At 38.5% G+C, this 22,656-nt stretch overlaps 2 protein-coding genes and 2 long non-coding RNA genes across 4 annotated transcripts in view; 2 read left to right on the forward strand and 2 right to left on the reverse strand.

The window, feature by feature from the left end:
* The window catches only part of LOC125936956 (uncharacterized), a 76,629-nt gene extending 55,472 nt beyond the window's left edge, over positions 1–21,157 (forward strand). Inside the window, exon 3 of the long non-coding RNA XR_007462175.1 lies at positions 20,056–21,157. This is a non-coding gene — a long non-coding RNA (uncharacterized LOC125936956). The remainder of the gene's footprint in view (positions 1–20,055) is intronic.
* On the reverse strand, positions 4,466–6,199 carry LOC125936961 (uncharacterized). Its single transcript, XR_007462179.1, has 3 exons — positions 6,104–6,199; positions 5,267–5,378; positions 4,466–4,895 (listed from the first exon to the last, which is right to left on the reverse strand). It is a non-coding gene; the product is annotated as an uncharacterized LOC125936961 (long non-coding RNA).
* LOC125936950 (olfactory receptor 52M1-like) lies at positions 8,472–9,736 on the forward strand. Its single transcript, XM_049651412.1, has one exon. The coding sequence runs from the start codon at positions 8,828–8,830 to the stop codon at positions 9,734–9,736; it is 909 nt and encodes a 302-aa protein (XP_049507369.1). The 5' UTR covers positions 8,472–8,827.
* A 943-nt stretch (positions 21,158–22,100) lies between the features above and the next one.
* LOC125929338 (olfactory receptor 52K1) lies at positions 22,101–22,653 on the reverse strand (the record flags this gene model as incomplete). The annotated part of the gene is made up of 1 exon (XM_049640442.1): positions 22,101–22,653. A coding segment is annotated over one exon (522 nt), but the record flags the coding sequence as incomplete, so codon positions are not given.
* Positions 22,654–22,656: the final 3 nt, after the last annotated feature.

Consider the following 22,656-nt stretch of genomic DNA (forward strand, 5'->3'; position numbering starts at 1 on the left):
AATTTGACAATAAATTTCACATTTAAAAAAATTTCTTTTAAAACTGCTGTGAAGTTCTCAAATATAAAAGCTGTTTGCCATTTGTTGGCCCATGGTAAAGAAGAAAAATACTCTCACTGAATACTTGAAATGTTGGCAGTTAACCCAAGCAGGTACTACTGTCCCTTACTGGGATGAGGTCTGTTTGAAGTCCAGGTGGTTTCACTTTCTTCTCCTGGAACGTGTCAATTCTGACATCTGGAGTCTTCATATCTAAGCGATCACGATCTCAGTCATGTGGCTATCATGTTGGGGTCACCTATTGTGGGTTCTGCTTTTTGCTTTATGCTGTAAAGTCGATGGTGGCAGAAAGAATTACTCCAGACTCTATGCAAGTCAAGAAAGGGAGTCTAAAGGGTGTCTCCCCTAGTTTCTCTCAAGCTTGCCTATTAAGCATACATTTAGGGAAACAATATGCAATATGTCAATGGGCTATGTGACAGTAAGAACGTATTGAAAATGTGCAGAAAAACAAGTTAAGGCTTTCCCAAAACTTCAAAAGGGCAGATGTAGAAAACAGGGTAGAAAACAGCATAAGATATCCTATGAAATAACATGGTCTAAGGAATTTATGAGCAGAGGCAGGACCTAACCCCTAGGTATACATTAACTAGGTAAGGGAAGTGTGGCGTGCCCCCTAGATACACATTAACAACATGCCATGCTTTGCTTTTCTACTTAACAGCAAGGCCGGAAAGCAGTGTTCTGCTTTGCAAATGCATTGCCTAACCCAGGATATAGCTGTTTGATATCCCATAAACTAATTTTGTACTTTCATAATGGCACCTGAGTACTAGAGAAGAGAATTAGGAAAGTAAGAGGCCCATAAGGCAGGTGAGGAGGTTGAAATAACAGTTCAGAGCCTGACAAAAAGGATAGAGAAGAGAAAATATTGTGTGAAAAATTAGGAAATCTCGAGCGTTCTCATAGATGCAGTATCCTATATTACTAACAGTGATGGCAAAAGTACCTCGTGTATATGTCAGAACTTTCTACAGGAAATTTTTCATTAAATGGGTAAATTGCTTTGGGCAGTATAAGCATTTTTAACACTATTCTTCCAATCCATAAGCATGGAATGTTTTCCCATTTCTTTGTGTAATCTTCAATTTCTTTCATAAGTGTTCTCTAGTTTTCAGAGTACAGGTCTTTTACCTTCTTTAGTTAGGTTTATTCCTAGGTATCTTATGGTTTATGATGCAGTTGTAAATGGGATTGATTCCTTGATCTTTCTGTTGTTCCATTATTGGTGTCTGGAAATGCAACAGACTTCTGTGTGTTAAGTTCATATCCTGTGAATCTACTAAATTCACGTATCAGTTCCAGCAAATTTTTGATGAGATCTTCCAGGTTTTCTGCATAGAATATCACATTTTCTGAATAACTAAAGTTTGACTTCTTCCTTGCTGAGTGACTTCTTCCTTGTCTGATTGCTGAGGCTAGGACCCCCAGTACTATGTTAAATAAGAATGATGAGAGTGGACATCCCTGTTGTGTTCCTGACCTTAGAGGAGAAGCTCCGTTTTTTCCCCATTGAGGATTTCACTAGCTGTAGGTCTTCTGTATATGGTGTTTATGATGTTGAGGTATGTTCCCTCTATCCCTACCTTGAGTGTTTTTATTAAGAATAGATGTTGTACTTTGTCAAATGCTTTTTCTAGATTGAATGAGAAGATCATATGGTTCTTATCCTTTTATTAATGTGGTATATAATATTGATTTGTGAATATTGAACCAGTCCAGCCCAAGAATAAATCATACTTGAGCATGGTGAATGATTCTCTTAATGTACTTTTGGATTCAATTTGCCGTATTTTGTTGAGAATTTTTGCATCCATGCTCACCAGGGATATTGGCCTACAATTCACCTTTTTAGTGGGGTCTCTGGTTTTAGAATCAAGGTAATGCTGGCCTTGTAGAATGAGTTTGGAAGTTTTCCTTCCATTTCTATGTCTTGGAACAGTTTCAGAAGAATAGGTATGAACTCTTTAAATGTTTGGTAGAATTCTCCTGGGAAGCCATCTGGCCCCGGGCTTTTGTTTATTGGGAAATTTGTTATTGCTGCTTCCGTTTATTTGCTGGTTATTGGTCTGTTCAAATTTTCTATTTCTTCCTGTTTCAGTTTTGGTAGTTTGTTTCTAAGAATGTATCCATTTCTTCCAGATGTGCCCAATTTGTTGGCATATAATCTTTCATAGTCTCCTATAATTGTATTTCTGTAGTGTTAGTTGTGATCTCTTATTTGTGATTTTGAGCTCTTTCTCTTTTTGACAAGTCTGGCTAGGGGTTTATTAATTTTAATCTTGCAAAGAACCACTTTCTAGTTTGATTGATCTGTTCTGTCCACCAGCATCTTTCACAGAACTAGAACAAATAATTCTAAAATTTTGTATGGAACCACAAAAGGCCCCAAAGAGCTAAAGCAGTTTGGATAAAAAGCTGAAGGCATTATAATTCTGGACTTCAAGTTACATTACAAAGATATAATCTTCAAGATAGTATGGTACTGGTACAAAAATAAACACATGAATCAAGGGAACAGAATTAACCCAGAAGTGGACCTACAACTATATGGTCAACTAACCTTCAACAAAGCAGGAAAGAATATCCATTGGGGAAAACAGTTTCTTCAAATGGTTTTGGGAAAACTGGACAGCAATATGTGGAAAAATGAAACTGGACCACTTTCTGACATCATAAACAAAAATTCAAAATGTATGACCTTTCTTTCAAAAATAAATTAAAATATTTTTATAAATTTACCTAAATGTAAGGCAGGAAACCATCAAAATCCTAGAGAACACAGGCAGCAACTTCTTTGACCTTGACTATAACAGCTTCTTACTAGACACATCACCAAAAGCAAGGGAAACAAAAGCAAAAAATGAACAATTGGGACGTCATGAAGATAAACCGCTTCTGCACAGTGAAGGAAACAATCAGCCAAAACTAAAAGGCAACCAATGGAATAGAAGATATTTCCAAATGACATATCTGATAAAGGGTTAGTATCCAAAATCTATGAAGAACTTATCAAACTCAACACCCCAAAAACAAATAATCCGGTGAAGAAATGGGCAAAAGACATGAATAGACACTTCTTCAAAGAAGACATCCAGATGGCCAACCGACACATGAAAAAATGCTCAACATCACTCATAAAGGAAATACAAATCAAAACCATGAGGACATACCACCTCACAGCTGTCAAAATGGCTAAACCTAACACAGGCAACATCAGATGTTGGTGAGGATGAGGAGAAAGGGGAACTCTCTTATACTGCTGGTGGGAATGCAAACTGATGTAGCTACTCTAGAAAACAGTATGGGGATTCCTCAAAAAAATGCTAAAAATAGAATTACCCTACAACTCAGCAATTGCACTAAGTATTTACAAAAATAGAGAGTTAAAGGGTCACATACACCCCGATGTTTATAGCAGCGTTATCAACAATAGTCAAATTATGGAAAGAGCCCAAATGCTCATGGGCTGGTGAATGGATGAAGATGCGTATGTGTGTGTGTGTGTGTGTACATACATATGTATGTGTGTATATCTATATAATGAAATATTACTCAGCCATTAAAGAATTAAATCTTGCCATTTGCAACAATGTGGATGGAGCTAGAGTGTATTATGCTAAAGGAAATGTCAGAGAAAGACAAATACCATGATTTCACTCATATGTAGTATTTAAGAAATAGAACAGATGAACATAGGTAAAAAGAGAGGCAAACAATAAAATAGACTCCTAACTACAGACAACAAACCAAGGGTTGCTGGAGGGGATGTGGGTGGGAAACAAGCTAAATGGGTGATGGGTATTAAGGAGGGCACTTTTGATTAGCACTGGGTGTTACATGTAAATGAATCACTAAATCCTACTCCTGAAACTAATATTACACTATATGTTAACTGGAATTTAAATAAAAACTTAAAAAGCAAAAGCAAACACAAAATTCCAATCTTGGCTGTATTTTCTGAAATCATTCTCCCCACTTAAGAATATTTGCTAGAAAAAAATGGGGAAAGAATCGGTTCAAAATACATTGGCCACAAATTGTTTAAATATAGAAAATGTTCACACTCTGTAGAAATAAAACATGAAAACAAGGTTTTGTTTTGCTCATCTATATAATGGGTATTTTAAAAATTACTAAAGGGCAATTTAGCAAATGAATGCATTTGACACTGGGTTAAACACAAACTGAATGATTTTGGAAAGCAGGTTGACAACAATTCATGAAGCCTGCACAATGGTCAGTAATTTCCCTTCTAGGATTCTGTCCTAAGGTTGAATGGAAAAAATGTTGACTAAGTTTGTACCACTTGGTATACAAAAACAAACTAGCCTCGCTACTCTGAGAAGTGAAAGTTAAAGTAACCACAGACCTGGACACACAGTGTAACTTGTGATTACAAATCTTTAGTTTTAATCAAACATGACTTTTTAAAAAGCAGAAGGGAAAATTACAATGTTAGTGAAATCTACATAGTGCATAAAGTATATCTACACACAGCTTAGATCTTGTTTTTAAATAACATAATAATGGACCCAAAAGTATCCATATCAATTATACCAGCATCTGATGGTTTTTTTTCAGCCTTCTCTTGTGAACTCCCTCCCAGTGTCCCTCTTGGAGACTTTGAGTACCTCAAGCTTGAGGGTTAGGTGTCTGAGACCTGGGACTAGAACAAGCCCCAGCAGGAGAGTAGGAATTAAGTCTATAATCCTGGGGGTGGAGTGGGATTAGGACAACAGACTTCTCCCAAGGGGGTGGTAACTGAAGGTCCAGAGGGAAGGGCAGAGGTTTCTTTGTGCAGCCCTTGAGAAATAACTGGCTATTTTCAGCACCTGGATAAAGAACACAGGAGAAAATAGTGAAGAGATCAGGGCTATGGCCTCCCCTTGACTCTAAACTAACCATCCAGACAAGAGGGGACCACTAGAAGGAACATAGCCTAGAGCTCTGAGGACGGCACCCCCAAAGAGTAAGTACAGTCCAGTGAGGGAGTCAAAGTCAGTGGGAGCAAACTCCAAGTTCTAGAAACTACATTTGTCTTCTGGTCCAACAAGGGCTTATCTTCTTCCTGGGTCTAGTCAAAAGTAGAATAGAGCACAATTTGGCCTGGGTTATGAAGAAAGAGGAGAAACCCCAAGGCCGGAGGCCTCATTGCCTAGTACTGTCCATCAGAACACAAGAGGAAAATTTGGACTATTCCAACCTGATTGGACCTCTGGTCTCTTGCTCCACAGTCAGACAGCCTCTCCTAAGTTGATCCTTACACCATCAGCATGTCTCTTCAATGATTATACCCATGTCTTAAAAAGCTTCTCCTATAGTTAGGAAAGAAGGATATGGAGTCAGTAAAGCCATATGGAAGGAAACAGTACTGTGTGTCTCTTCTGTGGAAGAGGGCAAAGAATGGAGGGGAGGAGTAGGAAGAGAGGAAACACAGCGCCTATTCCAGAGGCCAGGCATCCTAACACTTGACCTTCCATGCACACACAATTATAAACAGGTCACTTAATACATGAAGTAGCCCTAAAGTAGTTATTTCCTTCATTTAACACACTGGAAAACAGGACAGAAAACTGAGGCAGAGAGTGTATGCTCCCTAAGTTAGAGCCCAAACCAGCGGAGTTAGTATTTGAACCTACGTCTCTTACTGCTAACCCATGTTTAATTTTCCATAGCAAAACCTTTCTCAGGAGCCTTGGACCCATCAGGATGCTTTTTCTAGGACTTTCAGACACTGGTCACCAATGTCCCAAGTAGGAATGCCTTTATGTGGGCTGACACAAAATATTTCTCTGGAATATTGTGGGTAAAGTGACACAATTCCGGTGCCACAACATAGTTCAAACCACCACTTAAGATGCCAATTATCAACTTTTAGTGGATTTTATTTTTATATATATGTTCATATTCTGCTTGTCCTAGCACAAAATTTGATTACAGTTTCATTGACTAAACTGGGTCTGGTACAAATCAAAATTAGAAATCTGGGAGTTTAAGTCCATCCTATGAACATTAATTCCTTTTGTGATAAGCAACCTACCCTGCATTGAGTAATCAGGCCCCTTTCTGCTTTAGGATGGTAGTTTATCACAATATTTTTTGAGAACACTTCAGGCATTCTCCCTGCTGTAAGATAAAATTGCATGTTGATTAATGTTCCCTTGAAATCCCTGTCTCATCTCTAATTACTGGACTTCTGAGACTTCCTCAAAGATGTCCCATGTAACAGAGAAACCTAGGAAACTGCCAATTTGCAGAATCTATGATTCTGGTCTACTCCCCATAGTGAACAGTAAGAATTCAAGTAGAGAAATTTGCCGCCCTACACCAAGAATTGCATACTTCATTTGTCTTTTATAATTATCCTTTGCAGTTGATATTCCCATTTTTTTATGAAAAAGACAAAGAGTTTAGACTACTTTCCCAGATATAGAGTGAGATAAAGGTCTGGAATGGAAATCTGGTTTGTTAGGTGGCAAAGCTGGTGCCCTGAGCTGTCCCTGTGGTGCTGCCTCCAGGACGTCTTTCCCTTTCTTGTCTTCTCCAGAAGACATAGAAGTTCACATTGGAACTCCGAGGAAGTGGCTTCACACATTATCGCTTACTGGCATTATCACTTACTGGCATACTAAAGTACCCAATTTGCGGAATTGCTGAAGTCAGTGAGTTAATGTAACAAGAACACTTGTGAAATGTTTTAAAGTTCACAAAACTTTTTCTTTTCAGCACCCAATCAGTGGCTGACCAAAAAGTGAGAAAAGTTGTAAAAACTTGTGTTGGAGCTACAATTAGGGATCCCTGAGGTTATATAGGGGCATTTTCATGCTTACTTGCCATGGAAATGTAATTGCTACTTATATTTTAGATAAGAATATTTTAAATGTGTGTGGGCTTCAGACAATTAGGAATTTAGGGACTACCCACCCACTGTGGTGTAGACTAGAGTTCCCAAAGAAGGCTTTGTTAGGGGAGAGATGATCTGGGATGGGCCTTGAAGAATGGGGGAAATTTCCCATGTAAAAACCAAAATGGTGGTGAAACTTCTCAGCAAAAACATGGCTGTGTGAAGAAAGCTATAATGGTGAGGGTGCGGAGGCTGAAACTTGTTGACTATTGCTGACAATCTGACGGGAAACAGCAGGATGGCAACCCTAAGACAGGACAGGCCCCAAATTAAACTCTGCACTCTCAGGTTCTGAACTCTGAGGATGTGAAGCAATAGGACCCATTTCTGGCTTCTTAGAGATGCCTGAAAGGCAGAAGAGCAAGAAGTGGATGAGTCTTTTACAAGTAATGGCCAGTGATTTAATGCTTACCTCTCTTTAAAGAATAGAGACCAAGAGGACGTGGTCAGTAAGAAGGATCCTGTCAACTGTTTTCTTTTAGTCCATTCTCCTTAATTGCTATCATCAGGTAATGTGCAAAATATCCAGTGAGATAAGCTTATAAAAAGATGCACCTTATTTTACTCATCTCCTAGATACCTAGATTCTTAGATAGGTTTACTCTAATGACAGACTATTAAACTTCCTCTCTTAAAGAACTTCATCTCTTCATCCTGTAACCATGAAATCTGAGCAACCTTAAATGAAAGATCTTTTTCTTTGAGAATAAGATCCTGTGCCAAATATCTTTGAAGAAGCCAATTAGATTTGACAATCGGACTAATCCAGTGTTAAACCCTTAGAGAAGGGAATTGTACCTCACTGATGTATTTTCCTTAGTAAATTGTCCCTCTGTTTTTGATTGGGTTTTGATAGATCTAAGACCATTTTTAAAGCCCTTGTCCACTTTTAGAAGACTGAATGTACACATATAAAAAGGGAAGAAAATTAAGGGTATGTTTTTACATTTCAGTTACGTTTGACACGTATTTTTTTTTAATTTTTTTTACCGTTTATTTATTTTTGAGACAGACAGAGCATGAACGGGGAAGGGTCAGAGAGAGAGGGAGACACAGAATCTGAAACAGGCTCTGGGCTCTGAGCAGTCAGCACAGAGCCCAACGCGGGGCTCGAACTCATTGGACAGTGAGATCGTGACCTGAGCCAAAGTCGGATGCTTAACCAACTGAGCCACCCAGGCGCCCCTTGACACATATTTTAATGAAACTACATAGTAGTTCAATCTGCCTCCTGCCATCCCCTCACTGTAATGATGTAAACATTTTACCAGGTAAATACATAGGGCTAAAAATATTATAAACCTAATTCTAATTCATTCAATGGATGTTCTACAACTTAAGCAATGCTTTATTTGAATACACACTTCTAAATTTTCATTATGAAATAAACAGTTGCAAATAGCTAATCAATGTTATTAATGCTACTATTTATACAGAAAAGTATATGCAGGCACTGAGCTAAACACATTACATGTATATACATTTAATCATTGCACATAGAACTTTTCTGTAGTTTCCATTTCCTTTAGGAAGTACTTCCCAAAGCAAGAATACTGGATCAAAGGGGGTGAACCATTTTGAGGAGACTTCTAGGGTGAAGTAGGGCATTTTATCAGAAGTCATAAGCATTCCTGTTTCTACATTTACCATTGGGTGTTTTCATGCATAGTTTCTTTAATAAAATATGTAACATGACAATCTTCAAGTAGACATTCAGAATTCTTTATTATAGGTTCCACCAGTTGTACAGGATGAAAATAAGAATCTAGTAGTCTGCAGTTTCCAGAGACAATATCTCTCATAAGAATAAAAGTCTAAAACTAAGAGCTACTATCTCCTGGATATTCCACTCCCTGAAACATGTTCATATCTAACAATGCCTGCTTGGTGCCTAGTTCTTTCTGGCTTACTGGAATTCCAGGGCTGGAGTCCCTGCACATCTGGCTTTCTATCCCCTTCAGCTCTATGTACCTGGTGGCTGTGGTGGGGAATGTGACCATCCTGGCGGTGATAAAGATGGAACGCAGCCTGCACCAACCCATGTACTTCTTCCTATGCATGTTGGCTGTCATTGACTTGGTCCTGTCAACCTCTACCATGCCCAAACTGCTAGCTATCTTCTGGTTTGGTGCCCGCAACATTGACCTGGATGCCTGCTTGACTCAGATGTTCTTCATCCACTGCTTTGCCACTGTTGAGTCCGGCATCTTCCTTGCCATGGCTTTTGATCGCTATGTCGCTATTTGTGACCCATTACACCACACCTCAGTGCTCACTCATGCAGTGGTGGGTCGTTTGGGCCTGGCTGCCCTCCTCCGTGGAGTACTCTACATTGGACCCCTACCTTTGATGATTCGCCTGAGGCTGCCCCTTTACCGGACCCAAATCATTGCCCATTCCTATTGTGAGCACATGGCTGTAGTCACCATGGCATGTGGTGACACAACAGTCAACAACTTTTACGGAATGGGAATTGGCTTCCTGGTATTGATCTTGGATTCATTAGCCATCACTGCCTCCTATGTGATGATTTTCAAGGCTGTAATGGGATTGGGCACCCCTGAGGCTAGGCTTAAAACCCTAGGGACATGTAGTTCTCATATTTGTGCCATTCTTGTCTTCTATATCCCCATTGCTGTTTCTTCTCTCACTCATCGCTTTGGACATGATGTGCCTCCCCATATCCATATCCTTTTGGCCAACTTTTACCTCCTCATCCCACCCATCCTCAACCCAGTTGTCTATGCTGTCCGTACCAAACAGATATGAGAGAGATTTCTCCACATCCTTAAGGCAGAGTCTCAACCCAAGTGACTCTTCTGCATCTGTGGGGCATACAGATACTTACACAAAAAGGCTCTGACTGGGGAAGCCAATGAAATAACACCCATGCAATTAGGTCTTTCCTGACTTGTGGGAGATAAGGGTCTAAGAAGAATACTAGAATATATTCCATTTGACTATGGATTTTCTCAGTGGAGAGAATATCTGAATGGGGAAATCAGGGCATGAGTTCTTACATAGTATCCCTTTTCATATTCAACTTCATAAAATTATAAGACACAAGCATGCCAACCACAGGAGTAAGATTATTTCTATCTTTGACATTTTTTGTAAAGGATTTCTAGTTTCTTTTTGGGGTATGTTTCGCACAACTTGTAGAAGATAAAATTATACCCTAATACCTTCTTGAAGACAATTTGCAAATTGTTAGTAAAGACCTTGAAAAATTCAACTGCATTAGCAATCTTTTTCCAACCCTTTTGGCTTGCCACAGAAAAGACCTTTTGTTGAGGATGGAGGCAACATGAATGTGGGAAATCTTAATCTAATAGGTTTTGGACTGGACCTCACTGCCCATAGGAGTTAATCCTCAAGCCAGGTCATTCTTCCATCTAAATAAATGTAAATGCAATATCCCACATCTCCTCTTAATAACTAATTGAAAGAAGGGAAGAGGAGACAGAAGGACATTAGATTTTTGTTTTAGAGGCTCTGAGATGGTCGTGAAGGACAGTAGCTACACTGAAATAATGACAAAAAGGGAAGAAAGTAACGGTGGGATTATTGACAGGAAAGAAGTTAGGTAGAGAATACAGTAAAAGTGATGAGATTAAGCGAAGACCCAGTGGTAGATACAAATGAGGAAATAACTTCAGATCCTTTTGGAAAATTCTTGGTTTATTTTGTTATGATTAGACCCTTTTTGTTAATCATATAAATTCTATAACGAGATGATTACTTCAGGCTAGAAACCTACAAGAATTTTGTGGTAACGCATGAAAAAGCAATTCCCAATTCTAGTGTTTCAGAATTATGGTATATCCATTTTAGTTCTGAAATATTTTAGACTTTAAGTCTAAAATGCTCATTTACCCTCAGTTTACAAACCATTACAAAATCTAAAGTGACTTACCTTAGGTTAAAAATAAATCCTCTTAATATTTTGAAAGTATAATCTAAAGAAGCCAATGATAAAGCCACAGCAATATTCAAACCTCCTATCATCCAAAAAATTTTCAAGGAAAACACAAATTTTTATCTAGCTAGGGGTTTAAACTAAAACTTAGAAGAGAGTTTGCGATATTTTATTTCCTCAGAATCCTATGTCTGACGCTGCTTAGAGCATATTGATTTTCCTCCATTGTTTTGGGGTGAGGAGTGCTTATTCCCTCATCTCCTTATCAAGGACTCTGAAGTCCAGTGCCAAACCCAAGTTCACCTATTTTAGAAAAGTTATGTTCTATGAACATAATTTTGGTGCCAAATATAATATACCCACTGATATTTTTAAAATAGGAGTTGATTAAAAGATAATATAGAAGCCTCAGAGCTAAAAGTTTGTTTTACAGAATTATCTCCTGACCATAACCCTGGGCTTTGGAGAAAATTAAGAAAAATCATGCCCAAATCCATCAGTGGCACCAATGCTGAAGGGAATGAAAAGAAACCTTCATCATAGAATAGTTCTTTGGCATATTGTATAAAGTCCATGATTTATGCTACATAAAACAGTGTGTATGGAGATCCAGGACTTTTATTCAGGGTTTAATTGCATACAGCAGGGTTAGTACAAGAACTCTATAGCCAAACAATCTCAGATATACCACAATATGATACTTCTAGATGATCTTCCATGTCTACCAATGTCCAAAACCAAATACCAAGCATCTCCAACTTCATCCCCCTATGGCACTAAATGAGAGCAAAAAGGAGAAAATACCACATGGATGGGTGCTCCCACTCCATCCAGGGACAACCACCCATGACAACACCCATACCTATCAGACTCAGGGTTGAGCTGAGTTACAGTAAAGCATTTAATCCCATTGTCAAATGTAGTCATGTCTGGACTTTCATGAAGGTGTGAGCTCAGAGCATGATGGAAGCGAATGTACCCTCGTGAATACAGGATGGGGACATGACAAATAAGTCCAATAATTGAACATCTTATTCAAAGTCAATTTCCCACAGAAATCTTCTGGAGAGAAGATTCTCTACTGGATTCTCTGGTACTGTTGATCCACTGAGATTTGTAATCCCATTCCCACAGGACCCTGGCAAGGATTGTTTACTCTGTATCCTTCTAGTTCTCATTCCTTTGCCCCAGTAACAAGGCTGTGTGCAAAGTGGTCAGAGTGGCCACTCTTATTTTCTTTCAGCCAACTCTTTGTCTCACTTGTGCCTCAGGAATGCTTAGGATCCACTTCAACACCACTTGGAGCCTTGAGAGCCAGGGAGTAAAAGTCATGGTTCCAACTAATGTCCTTCGTTCTGCCAGGCACATAGGGTCTTTGTGCCTAACCTAATCTAAAGCCAGAAAAATAAACCTGTTCTGCCAGATCAGATACCCCACCACATTTTTTTTCAGATCGGATGCCCTTATAAATCTTTTGTCTTTCTGGATCAAGGCTTTTGAACGTAAAAGCCAAGAATCTTCTGTCCTGTTAGAAAGGTAAAATAGAAATCCCTGACTGTTCGGATCTTCTATGACTGGATTCTAGAATTGAGAATTCTAGAATTGAGCTTGAGAAGTGGCTCTGCAAAATATTAAATAAAAACCTAAGATCTGAGGGATCTATACCTCTGGAAATCTTGCCTGACAAGCACAAATCTCCTTCTTGGAGAGTAATATGGTTGTTCACATTTTTCTTCAGCAATGAGGGAAACCAACTCACTTGATTCAAACGGAACCAACACTATCCAAGTATAAAATTTATTATGTTGCTCACAATTGGATAAGAATCTTGCAAGGACTCATTTTCAAGAAATATCTTCAGGTCCAATCCTTATTTGTTAAAGTTGGATGGATATGAAAGTGAGAGTGAGACCTAATCATTCAAGTGATACAATCATCTCACTGTGTGCTATAGGCAGATTAGATAGACAAATATAGGATATAGGTAAGTAGACAGGTAGACTTTCCACTCAGGAGCTAATGTTATTCTCAACTTGATTAGTACAAGATTTCTCAGATGCATCTAATGTTAGGACATTGTACTGTGTCTTCCTGGCCAAGGTGGAACTGTTTCCCAGAATTCCTTTCCCTGTGAGGTTCCTGGTTAGGGCTGGCTGGAAGGCCTATTTCTGTGAGATTAGAAGGCAGTGGTGAAAGAGCAACCATTATTTTCTAAAGGCTTGTGTAGAGTGCCCAATGATGCTGTAGCTCCTTCTAGCTCCCTGATCCTATGGGCTCACCTTGTGCGCAAGGAGTAGCCACTGAACCCACAATTCCTTCATCTTCTGCTGTATCTCCTTCCATTTATCCAGACCCTGGGTAAGGTGTGTGCTCAGCTCCATGGTAAAAGGTAGCTCTTTCTTCCAGTCCCCTGCATTGTAAAGGTTGGAGGCAGTGAGTGACATGGATTTGAGGCTTCCTCTGTAGGTTCCAGTTCATCTTTGGGAGACGCTTATCCTTACTCTTTATTCTTCCAGTCCACATCCAGATTTTCTGAGTGTTGGTCCTGCTGAATTGTAGGGTCACTTCAGACACATAGTCTTCCATATAGTTCACCAGATCCCTTAATTCCTTAAGGTCTAATACCCATAATCAACCCCTTATTCCATATCATTCATAGTGGTTCTGCCTTCCTAATCAAACCATAATTGATGAGATTTTTTTTTTCTATACCCACCCTCATCCAATCTAAGGCAGGAAGGAAAATCCAGTCAGTACTACTCTATGTACTCTTTTACAATAGGCAGGACCTCACTTTTACCTCTTTAATGATTCATTTTATCTTCCTAAACACTCCTGTTGCCAATAAGAAATTATTCATAGGGTTAGGATAGCTCACTAATAGAGAAATGTTTTACCCTGAGACTAGAACAAAAAGTTAACAAACTAAAAGTTAAGCATACATGGGACATGCATTACTGCAACACAAGGCTTTGAGGAGAGGATCTATGTCATCGAGAGCTTTCCTATACCTGAGAGATTACAAGGCTACAACTAAAGGGAAGCAGTGGCGCATACCGCTTAAAACTATACAGGGGGACCCCTGGGTGGCTCAGTTGGTTGAGTGTCCAACTTCAGCTCTTATGGTTGGTGGATTCAACCCCCACATCAGGCTCACTGTCAGTGCAGACCTCACTTCAGATCCTCTGTCTTCTTCTCTCTCTGACCCTCCCCTGCTCACACTCTCTCAAAAAAAAAAAAAAAAAAAACATTTAAAAATATAGAATTTAGTGTCATCACAACTATCTTTTATAAAACATTTTTTTTTTGCCACATATGAACCTGAGTATATAAGTTACTTTATAGAAGTTAACTAATTAAATCCTCAAACCCTCAGATATAGATACTATACTATTTTGAAAATGAGGCAACTGGCTTTGGGGAAGTTATTTAATTTCATGAAGGCTCATTGACTTGGGTTTGAAACTTGGTTCCACCACTGTGTCTGAGATCTGTTTCCACCACCATGTTATCACTGTACTACCACTCCCTCTGCTGGGCCATCTTCTGTTGAGATGAACCAATAACCAAGAAAGAAGAATCATTCAACAGAGTGATTTCTGTTTAACCAGAGGTCCTGCTGACTGCTGTAGCTTAACGCAAGTGCCTCAAAGTAGATCAGGCTCACTTACTGTCATCTGTTTATAGACAGTTAAGCTTTGAATAATTCTATTTTGAATTGTGGATCAACAGGAAAGATACTATTCCAGTTCCTATCTTGACTTGAGGAAAAACTTCTTAGAGTTAAATGACAAATTTATGAACATTACTTTAACGCTTATAGGCCCAAACTAAGAAACTTGGTACAGGTAATTATTCCACATTTTCTTCAAGCACACCCTCTGTTGAGTGCCTCATTATCTTTCAAAGTCTTTTCTGGGTTAATAATATAGTCTTACATAAGAGAAATACCTTCTTGACTGGCAGGTTTCCCCAGTATAAATCTTCCCAAGTCTCCCTGAACTTCTAGGTTTCTGAATTAATAATTTTTGTGTGTGAAAATTATGTTCATCTATAAAACCAAGCTATACCATTTTATGATAATTTTTATTTTTTTATTATGACATTTATTGTTGGTTTCCATACAATACCCAGTGCTCATCCCAACAGATGTCCTCCTCAATGCCCATCACCCACTTTACCCTCCCTCCTACCCCCCCATCAACCCTCAGTTTATTCTCAGTTTTTAAGAGTCTCTTATGGTTTGGCTCCCTCCCTCTCTAACTTTATTTTTCCCTTCTCCTCCCCCATAGTCTTAAGTTTCTCATGATCCCAAGGGATACAGGAGTGCTGATGCACAGGGGCACTTGTACCCCAATGTTGATAGCAGCACTTTCAACAATAGCCAAATTATGGAAAGACCCTAAATGTCCATCAACTGATGAATGGCTAAAGAAGTTGTGGTTTATATATACAATAGAATATATTGTATGGCAATAAGAAAGAGTGAAATATGGCCTTTTGTAACAACACGGGTGGAACTGGAGAGTGTTATGCTAAGTGAGATAAGTCATACAGAGAAAGACAGATACCATATGTTTTCACTCTTATGTGGATCATGAGAGACTATTTTTAAACACATATAGTGGAGTACCAATGACTATATGACCTACTAATTTGGGAACTTTGTTGGCACCTGTAAAATAAGATTTTAGAAGATGACCCCTAAACTCCTTTTTTAGGTTCTAAATTTAAAAATAGTGACTTTCCATTCTGGTCTTCTCTTGGTCATTGCCTTTGAGCACCAGATATGGGAGCAATATTCCATTAAGGATCTTTGAGCAGACTCGGCTTCCTGCAATTTTTATCTCCATTGAATGAGGACGTAAACCTCCATTTCTGATGATACAGCATCCAGACATCTTCCTTCCATTCATGTATCTACACACTCCCTTTCCTGTGGGTGATATTGCTGGTAATGACAGAAGCTTAGAAGTAAGAAGACCAGCCAAAGTCAGGAGACTGGAAGAAGCATGGTGTCAGTCATCAAATAGACTGCACTTAGACTCCAAAGTAATTCTTGGGCAAAACTTTGAAGCAGTCACCAAAGGAAAAAAAAAAAAAAGGCTACAACTAAGCATATTATAGGACAGAATTCAGACAGAATGGGCTGTTAAGAATTGTGTGCTGAAAGAGGCAGTGATTCTAGCTCTAGCATTTAAGGTTTTTTGATATGAGTCACTCACATCTGGTCTCCTATAACACTGCCCTATTGTTCTGACTGTATAACTCATGAGTACAAAAATGCCACCCATAACATATTTAAGGAATCAATAAATGTTTGGATAGATGAATGAACTTATGAAAGTATGAATTTCTTTAAGTTCAGATGGATGAGATGATCAAATTACATATCCTCCAGGTATTATAAAACTTGACACAATTAAGACATTACTGTCTTAAGTCTTCAGAAAAAACCTTTAGGGTAATAGATAGCTGTTTGTTATACCAATAGTCCAACTCAAATGCTAACAATACACTTAGCAATCATTATTAAGGGTCACATATTTTCATACTTATCTATCAGTTGACCCTGCAACGGACATAATATTAGTTCCTCAGTTAGTGCTTAACATCATTAGAGATTGAGACATAGAATCACTCTACAGTCCTGAACTTGAAACTACTGATTCTCATTTCTGGAATGAAAATAGGTCCATCTAAATCCTGCCCATTCTAGAAGTTTCAAGTCAAACACTAGGGTCTGTATATGTGCTTTAGAGAAGAGATTCTCTGACTTTGTGTAAGTGAACTCCTTAACTGCATAAAGAGGTGTATAATTTTTCAAAATCAAGTTTACATATAGAATTTGTATCTAATTAAATTAAAATATATAATTCCCAGATTACATTAAACATTGGCATTTTAAAATCAAACTGCTATATCAAAATTCTAAATGTATTTAGTATTATAAAAAATATTTTGATACCCATCATCTGTTTAAAATAAGGACAAGCTCTCTTTTAGCCATCAAACTTTACATCATCCTTCTTTTTCTGTAAAATCCTAGCATTTGTCTTTTTAAAAAGTGTTTTTACAGCCCCAGTGTCACAAAAGGAAAGCTTCAGAACTAAGGAGGGGTACAAAACCAGGACTAACCAGATACATTCTTAGAGGGAGGTCTCAGGAATGTAGGAACTCAACTACCAAAAGTGACTAGACATCCCCCAAACTGGACTCATACCCAAGAGCTCCTCAGACCCCTGGATTTTAGTCATGTCTTTGTGGAGGCAGCTCTACACTGAAGGGAGCAGTGAGGACCATTCTTTAGTCTGCTTCTAGTAAGGTTAGTATATCTGTCTCTAACTCACTAAGCTTCCCAAACACCAGTGGGCAAGGAACTCTCCAAAGAGTGATGATAGAAATATTTTAGAATTCAACTCTACTTGATGTCAAAACTGCTTGAAATGTAGACCAAGTGCCATTCCTGGGAAGAAGGAGGAATCTAATGCTGGGATTAGAGCAGAAACCAGAACATGCTTCCTCAAGAAAGAGATGTGCATGACTGGAGTAGATCGAGGAAATCCAAGCCAGTAGACCATAAACTTGATCATTCACATACATGTGTATATGTATACTTATACATATGCAAATATTAGACAAGTATTATATTTACATATAAATGTACATTATGTAATATGTACTTAACCATTACATACCATTATATTTTATATTATAAAACATACAATAATGTAAATATTAAAAGGCTGAAGAAAATAACAAATGAAAATTCTGAGTATACCATTTTGTTCTCCTATTCTACAGACCAACATTTTTAGACAATTAGGAGTTTTGGAATCTACAAGATATATGTACAACTTTAGCATATTCTACAGTTTATGGACATTCTATCACCTCATGACTTCTCCAACTTTCTATCCAACTCCACATGTCCTTAGATTCTGAGGGCCATGCCTGCTTTCATGTCATTCTACCTCCATGCCAGGACATGGCTATGTTCTTTTGATTTGTTCCCTCTACTTAGGGGATCACATACTCTTTTTAAAAATCTGACTTCTAAGCTTATGCATGTGACACCACAAATAATATCTCAAACATAGATGTTTGAGGGAGCTAGAGTTCATAGGTTGGAATACCAGAAAAGAGAGAGAATGTACTGGAGATCTGCAGTCTTGACCTGAGTACCATTCACTACTTTTATGGGAGGAAATCACTGAAACTAAGGAAAGACCACCCAAGAGTCTTAGAGGAAACAATCTCCAGTTCTCACACAGGGCTGGGAATAGTTCTTTTCCCACAAGCTGGAGTGGAAATCCTCATGAGTCCTAAGATTTTTTTTTTTCAAAAATGCTTTTTTTCTCAGTAGTGATAACAAATTAAGCCTAAACTGAAAGCTGTTGAGTCCTGACTAACAAAGCCTAAAAGCAAAACCTAAAGGATCACATTGTTTCCAACAACATAACCATGACCCAGAATAAAGCCCAACAATGTGTGTATGAACACAGAAGTATCCAGTACCCAAAAGTAAAATTCAACACATCTGGCATTCACTCAAAATATTACCAGGAAATATGAAGCACCTGGGTGGCTCAGTCAGTTGAACCACCAACTTCGGCTCAGGTCATGATCTCACATCACAGTCGGTGAGTTCAAGCCCTGCATCGGCTCTGTGCTGACAGCTCAGAGCCTGGGACCTGCTTTGGATTCTGTGTCTCCCTCTCTCTCTCTCTGCCCCTCCCCTGACACTCTCTTTCTCAAAAATAAACATATATTTTTTTAATTATCAGGAAATACACATAAGAAAAATCAAAACAAATCACAAAGTACAGATGATAAAATTAGCGTATAAAGATAGTAAGCATACAGAATACAACTGTAATGGTATAACAGGCTAGAGGAGAGATTGAGCATATTAGGGGCATCAGAAGATATAAAAATACCTAAATGTAATTTTCACATTTGAAAATTTTAATATCTGAAGTAAAATATATTTGTTTACCTATGAAAATTACAATATCAGATGAAATGTACAATATCAGAGATTTAAAAATACAATAAAGGGAAATAAAAGGCAAAACAGTGATGCAGAAGCATCCTGAACAAAACACGACATGAAAGTATGCTCAAATTGTGGTTATTTCAAATATTGCTTGTTAAAATGTAGGCTAAAGTTTGCCTTTTTTGTTATGTTAGTCTGCATTCAAACTCGGTGGTTTGGCCATTCCAAACTATCAATGTGCTGGGGCTGCTCTAGCTAAAATTGATGTCTGGGTCAGTCACGGATCCATGCAGAGGCATTGTTTGGGCAACTTACAATTATTCAGGGTTCAGAAAACCCAAAAGTAGGGTGCAGGAATTGTTGGAAGTGTTGTGTTTAAGTTCAAATTAGTGCACATTTTCTGTATCCTCTTGTATCACTTATATAACTGTAAAACTTCAACTCTAAAAATAGCATCCATGAGGGGGGGAAAACAGAAAGGGAGGGAGGCAAACCATAAGAGACTCTTAAATACTTAAGAACTGAGGGTTGATGGAAGGTGGGGCAGAGAGGGAAGTGGGTGATAGGCATTGAGGGCACCTGTTGAGAAGAGCACTGAGTGTTGTATGGAAACCAATTTGACAATAAGTTATATTTAATATGAAAAAATGAATTAAAATTCCAAAAGTTATGGTAAAGTCCATGTATTCTTTATCTCCAACCAAAAATAAAATATAACTCACCAAGGAAAAATAAGATAAAAATAGCATACATGTATTCTGATGACTATGCTCCATCTAAGCACACAGTGTTAATACAAGATAAGAAATAACTCACCTTTGATTATTGTGAATAAAGCTAGCAGTGCATACTGTTATTACATAGTAATTGAGTTCCTATACTGTCAGACTTACATGTTGGATTAAATCATTCTGTGGAGGGTATGAGTTTCATTTCTGCACCAAACATAAGGACAAATCAGGTCTTCGAGCCTGGAAATACTTATTTAATCCATTTACTATATTCAGCTTACTAAATAACAATGACAGATAAATAGTTTCCAGAATTTGCTGTGGAACAAATACCCACAAAATCTGTGTCATATAACAGTAAAAATGTATCTCTCATACACCTGGAGATTGGCTGAGATGACTCTGCTGATTTCAACTGAATTTGCTTATCCATTTGCAGGTCAGCTGGGGAACCTGCTGATCCAAGCTGGATTTGGTTGTGAGGTTCTGCTTTAATATGCAAGTTGATCAGGCATCTCTGCTCCACATTTTCTTCATCGTCATTGAACCAACGAGCTAACCAGGGTATATTGTCATGTTGCAGCAAAGTCAGAAGACAACAAGCCCCATTGCACGAGCAAATTTCAGGTCTTTGTACTGCATCTGCTACTGCCCCATTAACAAAGTGGTGCAGATGGCCAACCCCTGAGTCTGTGGAGTTATATACTCTGGGAGAGTAGATGTTTTTGAATACCAATCTAATCTATTATCCAGAATGCCTGAACTCAACTCAGGAAAAAACAAGCAAGAGTTTGGGAAGGCTCAGGGAACAGTCAGAGGCTCTTGGTTAATATCACTTCCTTCATTGCTGTCCAGTTAACTCATGTCTGGATGACTGAGACATTTGGGATCTGGTCAGAGACCTATTGAAAGCAGCACCCTCCATATGTCCCTATGAGGTAAATCATGGTATAACATGAGGAGGGTCTGGGGATGCTTTTTCAGAGCCTACCAAGTTTCTTTGTTCTTAGAGAAACTCCTTTAGTTATGATTTAGGAAAGAAAAGGTTTAAAAAATTAAAAAAATAGAAGAACATGGTTGTATAAATAGACCTTCATGAAAGTGTATGAGAGCTTCTTTAAAGAACTGACTAAAGGAGTGTTCAATTATGAATTTGCATAAGGAGACAAAGGCAGAAAGATAAGTGAAATCCAGTTTCATTTTTAGGACGTACTAGAAAAAGAAATAGTATACTTTCCTTTTCTTCAAATACTCAAGGTCTCGAACTGTCATGAACTAGAGGGCAAAATAGCTTACAACTCCAGCAATCTGCTTTCCCTGGGTTATGTTATAAAACAACTCCCAAATGTCATTTTACTGCAAGAATAACAAAATCATCCTTGTTCATGTTATAGTAACGTTTTGGGGTCAGCGGTAGCTATGCTCCAGACTATAAGTCTGATTCATCTCTCCATGGATCTTCTCAATCATGGGTCTAGGTTGAAGGAAACACCCTGTACAGGGACATGCTCATTCTTGTGGCACAGGCAAAAAGCAAGAGAGAAGGAAAATACACAAATGCATTTTGAAGTTTGTGATTATTGTGGAATATTTTAAGACCATTCAAATTTCATTGGCTGAAGAAAGTCACATAGCAAGACTTAGCATTCCTGGAGTGAGGAAATTTCCCTCCCATGGTAGAGGTATGAAAAGTAAATATCTATGAACAATAATACAGTCTACCACAACTATATATTATAACTTCTTTAGCTTCAGATGTCTCAAGTTCAAGAACAAAGGGTATTACTCTTTCCATAATACATAGCTCAAAGATGGTATTAAGCTCTTCAATAAACATTACTAATGTTTTTTTAGAAATGCATATGTACATGAAAAGTTAGTTACATGATATGAATATATATAAGGGATGTCAGAGGACTCCTTTGTTAAATGTTCAACAAAGGAATTGGCTGTTCCTTGAACTTCTTTTCTGATTCACACTGACTTAGTGGAAGAAATAAGTCTGCTTAGAAGTGGAGCTGTCCAAGTGTAGAGCCAATAACATTGGGTGTAGTAGGCTAATAGAGTGGCAGAGGCTGGAGGCCACTTAAAAAAACTATGGAAGCAGTTATAGTACTGGAAGTAATGCTGGCCTTCGGGTCACAAAATTTGTGGTTAATTACTCAGTCTAGATGAAAAGTTCACAAAACCTCAACTTCTTGTGCCAATCTCAGCCAATATTCCTATTGTATTTCACCTAGATGGCAATGGCATTTTGGAAGCTTCTTTGTTTTTCTTAATCATGTGATAGGTCTATGAAAAAAGGAAGGTCAAACCTCTGCTACCCGATGGACTAAAGGGACATACCTGGTTTGATCTAACTGGATCTGTGAGGAATAAAACCTCATTTTCCTTGTCATACTAAAGAATTGTCAAACTTGGAGATTACAAATTTCCTACTTGAGATTGTTTTTCTCTCTGCCTCAATCCAGCATGCATTCAGTACTGAACTGATAGATAAGGAAAAAGTATGCATCTACACATTCTTTCTTTGAAATAGACTGAGCACATGATCACGAATCTGTTTGGTCTTGATGCCATAAATGATGGGGTTGATCATGGGTGGAAAAAGAAGATAGAAAATAGCAAGGAGTATGTGGACATGAGGGGCAGCCTGGCGAGCCACACGGTGCATGACTGAGGAGATGACCACAGGTGTGTAGGTGGACAAGATGGCACCTATGTGAGACACACATGTCCCAAAGGCCTTGTAACGGGCCTCCTGAGAGGCAAGCTGTAGAACTGCTCGAAGGATGAAGATATAAGACAAGATAACAAAGAGCAGGTCCAACACCACTATAAACATGGCCACAGCAATGCCATAGATATTGTTGAAGCGAGTGTCTCCACAGGCAAGCCTTACCACAGCCATGTGCTCACAGTAGCAGTGGGCAATTAGGGGGCCTCGGCAGTAGTGGAAACGTCTGAGCAGAAAGGGGAGTGGAGTCATTAGCGTCACAGCCCGAGTCACAGCAGCCATGCCAATCCTAGTGATAAGGGA

Source organism: Panthera uncia, chromosome D1, assembly GCF_023721935.1.
Source record: "Panthera uncia isolate 11264 chromosome D1, Puncia_PCG_1.0, whole genome shotgun sequence".
Taxonomy (NCBI): domain Eukaryota; kingdom Metazoa; phylum Chordata; class Mammalia; order Carnivora; family Felidae; genus Panthera; species Panthera uncia.

Bases quoted from the DNA above. Each gene is read 5' to 3' on its own strand.
- LOC125936950 (XM_049651412.1), top strand. From the start codon at position 8,828: ATGTTCATATCTAACAATGCCTGCTTGGTGCCTAGTTCTTTCTGGCTT.